The sequence below is a fragment of the Pteropus alecto genome, unplaced genomic scaffold (assembly GCF_000325575.1).
Source record: "Pteropus alecto unplaced genomic scaffold, ASM32557v1 scaffold398, whole genome shotgun sequence".
Lineage (NCBI taxonomy): Eukaryota > Metazoa > Chordata > Mammalia > Chiroptera > Pteropodidae > Pteropus > Pteropus alecto.
In genome coordinates, this window is record NW_006442497.1 from 4,146,469 (window position 1) to 4,155,542 (window position 9,074).

General features: G+C 45.2%; 1 protein-coding gene across 1 annotated transcript; it reads right to left on the reverse strand.

The window, feature by feature from the left end:
* Positions 1 to 8,114: 8,114 nt before the first annotated feature.
* On the reverse strand, positions 8,115 to 8,750 carry RNF222 (ring finger protein 222). Its single transcript, XM_006922371.1, has one exon. The coding sequence runs from the start codon at positions 8,748 to 8,750 to the stop codon at positions 8,115 to 8,117; it is 636 nt and encodes a 211-aa protein (XP_006922433.1).
* Positions 8,751 to 9,074: the final 324 nt, after the last annotated feature.

Genomic DNA, 9,074 nt, shown 5'->3' on the forward strand with positions numbered 1-9,074 from the left:
TCTTTCTATGCGGAGAGCTGTGCCCCTTTCTGAATTTTACTGCCTACTGTCATTCATTTCAGTATCTGATGGAAGCCGGGTAAGGGGGTGCGCACCCTTGCAAATGAATTGCAGAGCTGGGTAAACTTCCAAAGCATGCCCCACTGCGCACCTGGTCGGGGCTCGGTTTCTGTTGAATGAATAATAGAGGTGTCATACTGAGGGAAGACACATTTCATATTGCATAAGACGTAGGGAGCTCGCTAAGTGCTAAGGATACCTTTCTACTCACTTTACATTTTTAGCTGCTTTAATCCACTAAATAACCTTGTGATGCTGATATTGTCCCCAAGAAGTGAGAGAAACTTGTGCAAGGTTATACAGAACCCATAGGTTATAGATAAACCCATGCAGGCTGGCTTCCTAACCCCTTCTGGTGACTCTGTATATTGTCTCGATTTGTGGGAACCCACTGGGTCAAGTCAAAAAGTGATGAACCATATTCTTGAGGGCCCAGAGTAGAGTCAATAAAGAACATGTGTTTTTATGATTTAAAAATAGTCGTGGGGGGAGGGGGTCAAATATGTGGTGACAGAAAGAAATGTAACTATGAGAGGTGAACACAGTGTAAATATATGTATGCCTTACCATTAAAGTGTACAGCTGAAACTTATTGGATTTCGTTAACCAATGTCACCATAAAAAATAAATTAATTTCAAAAAAATAAAGTAAAAAGCATAAATAAAAATAGTTGTATTCTTAAATATGCAGTGAAGGAAATAGCCCCAGATTTTATTTGTAATTTAAAAATTTAGCGAGAATTCTTCTGCAAATGTTTCAACAAATGTTTTTTACTTATATTATATTGAAATAGACTAGTAGTTGCTTATATTTACATTGTACGATTCGATGAGCTTTTTTAAAATTATAGTTGGCATACAATAATATATTAATTTCAGTTATACAGTTGTACAGTTTCAGTTGTACAGTGATTAGAGATCTATATAAATCACAAAGCGATCACCCCACCAAATCTAGTACTCCTCTTCCCCTTTACATATGTATTACAACATTGTTGACTCTTTTCCTTACGCTACGCTTCATATCTCCACGACTATTTTGTAGCTATCCATTTGTACTTCTTATTCCCTTTGTCCTTTTCCACCACTAGTAGCCCTCAAAATACTCTTTGTATCCATGAGTTTGTATCCATTTTTGTTGTTTATTTTGTTCTTTAGATTTCACATGTACTTGAAATCGTGGTATTTATCTTTCTCTATCTGACTTTATTTGGTGCAATACCTTCTAGGTCTAACAAAGCAATATCTTTTTCCATCCCCTTCCTTTTAGTCTCTGTGTGTCTTTTAATCTGAAATGAATCTTGTAGGCAGCATATGTAGGGGTCTTGTTTTCTTATCTATTCAGCTACCCTATATTTTGGTTGGATCACTTAATTCTTTTCTATTTGAGGTAATTATTGATAAGAATGTAGTTATTACCATTCTTTATTCCTGTTTTTGATACATATTTTTTCCTTAAAGAAGTCCCTCCAACATTTCCTGTAATATTGGCTTAGTGTTGATAAATTCCTTTAGCTTATTTTTGTCAGAGAACCTCTTTATCTATCCTTTGACTCTAAATGATAGCTTTGATGAATAAAGCATTTTTGGTTGTAGATCCTGGGTTTTCATCACTTCAAATATTTTGTGCCAAGCCCTTCTGTCCTGCGTAGTTTCTTTTGAAAAATCAGCTGCCAGTCTTACTCTCTTGTAGGTAACTAACTGCTTTTCTCTTGCTGCTTTTAAGATTCTCTTTGTATTTAACCTTTGGCATTTTAATTTAGATGTGTCATGGTGTGGGCCTCTTTGGGTTCATCTTTTCTGGGACTCTCTGAGCTTCCTGGGGTCGTATGTCTATTTCCTTCCCCAGGTGAGGGAAGTTTTCCATCATTATTTCTTCAAATAACTTTTCCTCTTCTTGTTCTCCCTCTTCTCCTTCAGGTGCTACTATGACACAGATATTTTAACATTTAATTGTGTTCCATAGGCTCCTTAAATTATTATTATAGTCCTGGCTTTTATTTTTCTTGCCATTCTGATTGGGTGTCCTTGACTTCTCCATCCTCTATATCGGTGATTTGATCCTCTTCTTCATCCACTCTGTTGATTCCATCTAATGTACACTTCATCTCAGATAATATGTCTTCATTTCTGACTGATTCCCTTTTATAATTTCCACTTGCATTTTTATGTTTTTTATCTCTTTGTTAAAGTTCTCACTGAGTTCATCTACACTTCCCTTAAGTTCATTGAGCACCCTTATAACCAGTGTTTTGAACTCTGCATCTGTTAGATTGTTTGACTCCATTATTCCTGGATCTCTGTTCTGTTCTCTCATATGGTTTCTGCTTCTTTGTCTTCCCATTTTGGCTGCCTTTCTGTGTCTGTTTCTATGCATCAAGCAAAGTTCCTAAGTCTCCTGGTCTTATTAGCATGGTTTGTGTAATAGGTGTCCAGTGGCACAGTCCTGAGAGGGGTTCAGCTGCAGGCCAAGTTTAGCCCCACCCTGTGCCCCTCTTGGGCCACCTGTTAAGATTTAGCAAGCAATCCACGGATGCTGTACTTATAGTTGCCTCAAGAGGCCACGCCAGAAACTGAGGCCAGCTGTCACCAGTGTGAGTCTTGGTGCTGCTCAGCAAGGAGCACCTGACTCACCGAGGATATACTTGGATGTGGCTTGGGTGGGGCCACAAGTTAGGGGAGGCAGAGTTTCAGGAACTCCTCTGGGTGGAGTGACCTCTGTTATCCAGTTCGTTGACATCTCAGGTATGGCAGTGCTGCATCCACACACTGGAAGTGAGGAGGGCTCAACAGAAGATCAATGGATACCACTAGCACTTCTGCCCAGGAGAAATCCTTGCATTTGGCCCTTGCTCCAACAACTCAGTGTCTCCTTGTAAGTCCTTGGTGCCCCTGGAGCAGCCCACTGGGCACTGGTGCTCAGAGCGAATAGGTCCGTCACTGCCAAAGTTTACTCACAGACACAGCCCCTTGAAGAGGATGTCCGCAGCTGCCATCTGTAGCTGTTGTAGCCTCTGTCCCATAACGCTGCTTGGGACCAGGCAGTCTCACATCTTCACCGCCTCCTACTTCCTATCGTTGTAGGGTGATTTCTTAATTCTCTCCCTAATTGTAGGGCTTCTGTTTATCTAGACCCCAGGCGACTCTGCTCGTTGTTTGCTCTGTGTTTCCATCACAACTTTGATTTGGTCGCAAGAGGGGATGAACAAAGCCTCTATCATCGACACCATTTTGCCTGGGCTCCCAACAAATGTTTATTGTCTTTCATGGGCCAGCCCTGAAATAGACACTGGAGCTACACAATGAAATTAGTCAAAGTTTCTGCCTGTAGGAAGCTCATTGCCTAAAGGGAGAGATAAACAATGAAATCAACAACCACAGGACCCTAGGAAAAGCACTTGCTGAGCTGAGCCTGGTGTCCTTGGTGCTTTTGTGCTTCAGGAACAGAGAGAGCTCTGGGGTCAGGGAAGACTTATGGGGTGAGGTCACCCTTGACTGAGTTTTGAAGAATGTAAAATTAGCTCCATGAGGCAGGTGGGAATAGCCTGAGGGCAGTCATGGGTGTGAAGCAGTGTGACACATTGTCTCCAGGAGCCAGGTCCTTATGGCTGGAGTGCTAGGCGTTCAGAGAGAAGCCCACAGGGCTCTGAGGCCAGTGGAGTTTGATTTGGATACTGAGAGCCAAAGGCTCCTGTCTTTCTACCTTGCCTTCCTTTCTGGTCTTCACATTCTCACCCCCTTCTCTTCTTACTGCCCTTACTTGTTTCCTTAACCCCCCTCTTTTTCAGGTCTCCCTGTTATCTTCCTCTCTTCCCACGCAAAGGCTGTCTCTGTTTCTTCAGCCCAGCCACCCCATTATTTTTCTGCTGTCAACCTTCCCTCTGAGGCCTCCTTATCTCTCCTCCTTCATCGAACACTAAGTCATCAAAATTAAACCTCAGCCCACCATTTGGATATCATAACCACTTTGTACAGTATGAAGATTACTGGGGTACAAATTGTACACACAGATGCAAAATTACTGGTAGCTTAGTTATAGAGTCAGTTTATCTTTGCAAGTGTGTGTTGGATATCTTGGCTCTACCCTGCCTGATCCTGTGGCCACCTAGCCTGGCTGCCCTTTCTCTCTCTCTCTTCCTTACATTCCTTTTACATGATTAGAAAAACTGGCTCTTCTGAATCCTGTTGACCCAGAGCCCACCAGCAGCGTATGGATCCTTTGTTCAGTCGGCCTACATACACTGTGCAAGTATATATTAGAAGTAAAGGCTATTGTGGGATGTTAAACAAAAATTTTAACTTCCAAAGCTGAATGTCTTTTTTAAAAGAAAGGGTTTATTGGGCTATTGCTAGCAAGAGAAAGACCAGGTCCTGGGTCATGAAATCTAAACCACCAGCAACGATGCCAGATGGACAAGCCAACATGTCCACCGTCCTGAAGTCAGTGGCCTTTTTTATACATCAAGTAATGGGGGGAGAGATGTAAGTTGTTTTAAAAGAATTCACATTGGCTACAAATAAGGATAAGGTGAAATGGGGGTAACAGCCTGAAAAGTTTATGTGTAAGCAAGAAGTGGAGGCTCCTGGGGTGATGCCCACTGGAAATAACCACCTGGGAGTTAATTCAAAGTCCCAGCATACACTCTGGAATGTAAGCAGTCTTTTGTTGGTTTTGCACTGCAGTTGTTAACTGATTAACTCCTACTTGTATCTTCCTTCCACCCTCTGGCCTGCTGTAATATAATTTAGGTCATCTCAGAATTTTCTCCTTATCTGATGAGAAGTGGCTCGTGTCTATGTGTGTAAGTGGGGATGCCTCTGGACAAAGGGAGGAAGAGAAGAGTGAGAATTTATATTTAACCACAGGCCTCCATCTGTCTGTCTGTCTGTTTGTTTACCTGCCTACCTGTCTTTATGGAATGGTATTTTCCTGTAGTGCCCTGACCCGAGGGTGGTTACTTAAAGCAAAAGATTTTATTTGAGAAAGGGAAGGAAAGGTAGAGAAGAATCAAAACAAGCATGTAAAATGATGGGGCCCAAAGAAATCCATAGGAACATAGAAACACTGAGAATGTTAAACTTTTTGCTTTCCTTCCTGGGGTTCCTGTTAAGCATAAAATGTCACACCTCTAACCAGACAAACCAGCCCCACTGAGCCAGTAGCTGACACTCTCGAACCACAGGATAAGCAGTCTGTCAGCTTGTGAATGTTCTTGGGCCAGCTCCTCATGGGGCAGTAGGTATGTACACTGAAGATATCTTTAGCTTCTATGTAATTTTTCAATTTAATTTTTGAATATGTACTATGTTTACTTGGTTTAAAAATCAAAAAGTGTCAAAGGGAAAGGGAAAATTCTCCCTCTCATTTCATTATTTTCTCACCCCCTTCCACAGTTAATCACTGTTATTTGTGTGTGTGTGTGTATTTCCCCCAATTTTTTTAAGGAAATAAAAATGTAAATTCTTATTCCCCCACTTTCTACACAAATTGTAGTATGTGATACCAGTGTTCCACACCTTGCTTTTCTTCATTGGCCATTGTATCTTGGAGTCTTTCCGTGTTGGTGCATAGACTCCTGCCTTGTTCTTTTTACAGCTGCACGGTAGTCCCTGCATCTTACGTTATACAACCAGTTCCCCATTCATTGGCATGTAGAGTTTCCCCAAGCCTTTGTTATTATGAACAATGCTGCACTTACGTAACACTACATATGTCATAGGCAAGTATATGTGTAAGGCACATTTCTAGAACAGGAATTGCTGGGGAAAGTGGAAATTTTGATAGATACTGTCAAATTTCCTTTCCTAGAGGTTTACCAATATACATTCCCACCTCTTCATCTACTTCCCTTTAGCTCTGGCAGCGGAGTGGGTTTTGAAACTTTCATGGTTTAACAAGCTAATAGGTGAAAAATGGCATGTCAGCAGAATTTTCATTTTCATTTCCTTCAAAGAAGTGGCTGAATAAATATTTAAGAGCCATTTGCATTTGTATTTTCAAACTGTCTTTTTCATCTAAAGTGAATTATCTTTAAAGTCCAAGCTCAGAGCTTCCCACATGCATTTGTAATGTCTCTGGAATCTTTGAGAAAATACATACTTTTATTTAAAAAATAGCTTTTGACATTCTTTGATAATAAAAGAATTGCTATCTACAATTCACCTCTGAACAATATGAAAACACTACAGGTATTTTGAAATTAACTTCTGGCAAACACAACAGAATCTGAAAAGAATAAAATCAGGTCCCCAGAAATCCATGACACTATTGAAAGGCTCATTAGAGCCTTTGTAAATGTAACATTTTCATTCCTATAATAAATATTTTCCCCATGAATCCATCTGTATCCCCCTCCCAAATAGCACCTATCCTCTTCCCTAGTCTTGAGAAGAGCATAAAGAAGCCTATACGTGCTTTAAATCAACCCTCCCTGTGTCCCCTGTAGCGTGGATCCCATTCCCCAGCAGTCCCCAAATGACCACTACTTCAGGCATTTGGGAACTAGATAAGAGGCAGAGCACTATGCATTTCCCCACAGATAGCAAACTGCTGAGAGACGCTCAGCTGTTAGTAAACCTGGGCTGCAAACAACTACCTCTTTGAGAGAATAGTTGAACATTTTATTTTGTTGTTTTCAATCCTAAAATTAATTTAAGATTATGGCCCACAGACTTATGGACCTTTAATAAACAGAAAGTGGCAGTTCTCAAATGACTTTCTCCCTAGTGGTCCTCATCAAGGACCCCCAGGACAGTCCTGGGTGGGGGTCCCCAGGTAAAGAGGCCCTGGCCAGTGGCCAACAGCACCTGGATTTCAGGATTTGTTGAGACAGTAGCGTTCTGACGAGCACAGCTGTTTTCTTCCCCACCCTTCCTCACCCAGCCCAGACTGGGAATCCACCTCCTAAACTGGCCCAGCTGGTGTGGCCTCTAATGAGTGGTTGGGTCATAAGGAGGACTTGGGCTGGGAGAGAGGCTGGAGCCCCCAGGGGTTAATTTGCCCACATAGTTTTCAGCTGACTCAAGTCTCGGCCATCAGGCTTCCCCTGCTCTCCCTGCCTACCAGTCCATCCTTGAGAACTCAAGACTCAAAATTTGGACTATTCCTTGGGCCTGGGAAGCTTGGGGAAGACCTCTGATTCTGTTTGTGGGCCAGTCTGCTGGCCTCAGCCTCTGTCAACAAACCCGTTTCCCGATGTGGCCTCAGCTCCCCATGAAGACCTTTTTCTGTTAAGTAGCCTCTTAGATCAGCTACTTCCTTAGGGAAAACCTTCTGTCTGGCGATTTGGGGGTGGGAAGGTACACACTGGCCCAGCTGCGAGGGTCATGGATGGGTGCTGAGATTCCGGGAAGCACATGTGCCTTCAGGCACTGTGCCACCCCTCCTGTTTGTTCCTGAGAGAAAACTAGAGAACCCTGGGTGGGAATTCTGACCCAGAAGAGTCCTGCCATTGGGACCCCATCTAGCAGAATTCCTTGTCTCCACAAGAGAGCCCCATCTGGCTTCAAGTAGGTCACCTGGCAGATAAAGGCTACACCTCAGGGTTGGTGACCCCACAGGAAGGGGTAACCACCCATCTTCCCATCTTGCTCAGTTCTAGCCTAGAGAAAGGGGAAAATATCTGCTGAAGATACACAGGGGTGGGAGGATGGCACAGCTGTTGTTTCTGAGGAGGGGCTTCCATCACATTTTCCACCCTGGCCTAGAACCTGGAGTTTCCAGTTCAGTCCAGAGCTCACTTCCTCAGCTCAGCTCTAGCCTTGGAGATCACCAGACCCCAGCCTCCTTGTCATGCCTGAGCCCCTGCCGGGAGCAAGGAGCTAGAGGTGACGAGATGCCACCATACTTTCAGTCAGCACCATCCTAATGCCATCTCTCTGTCCCAGGCCTCCCCTCTGCCCACCTGCCCTTCAGGGCTTAGTTGGATCAGCTCTGCTATGGGGGCCCTCTGGCCGCTTCCAGGCCATGGCCAGTCTGGCGGGGTGGAGTGGCACAGCTTCCAGGGCAGCTCTCTGGCCAGGCCTCGCTAGGCGGCCTCTATAGATGTCACCACTCATGCCTTCTTCCTCACCAGCAGCACCCAGGGCAAGATGGCGGCTACCACAGCCACCACAGCGATGAGGGTGATGAGCAGGAGGGCCCGGGAGCGGCAGCAGAATGACCGGGTGGAGCTGGGTGCCGGGGATGCCTCAGAGAGCTCTGCCAGGCTGCGCCGCGGCAGGACACTGTCCTGTTCCCCCAGAGGCATCCCATGGCGGCTGATGATGAAGATCTGTGGCTCCCGGGGCAGGCTGGGCAGCAGGTCCAAGGGGAGCTGGCCACTCTGACTTGGGGATGGTCTCCAGACAGGTTGGGAGATGGCCAGGGGGTTTGTGTGGCCCAGGGTGTCTGATGGTGGCCCAGAGGGCAGGCCCATTGGCACAGTCAGGGTCTGGGAGCTCTTGTCCAGCATGGAGGGCCAGCGGGAGCTCTTTTTGCTGAGGAAGGTGACGTAACGGCAGATGGGGCAGACAATGGTCCTCTGGACCTGCCCGTCCACGCGGGTGGAGAGTAGGTACTTGACTAGGCAGTCATGGCAGAACACATGGCCACAGCTCAGCGTCCGGCTGGCGCCCTCCAGATCACGGAACTTCTCATAGCACACGGGACACTCGCTGCCGGAGCTGTCCTTACTCTCCCCTTCCGACATGGCCGCTCTGGGAAGGCGGGGCCTTAGCTGTGGGAAGGAAGGGCTGTGAGCATCAGTGCCTTTTTCCTCCTTTGCTCCCCTCCCTAACTCCCTCCACCTTTGCCGCCTCCTTCCCTTTCTTCTTGTCTCCTGTTCTCTATTTTTCCCTCTTACCCTTCCCTCTTCTGCTGCTCCTCCTCAGTGGCCTACCTGAATTAGAATTAAACTAAGTCATGAGACCCTTAGGAGGAGATGAAGAGGCACTTCTGGAAAGGGGAACTGGGAAACAGATAAGAGAGATCCCAGCCCAGACACATTGGATTCTGGCAGGAGGTGCATGGAGTG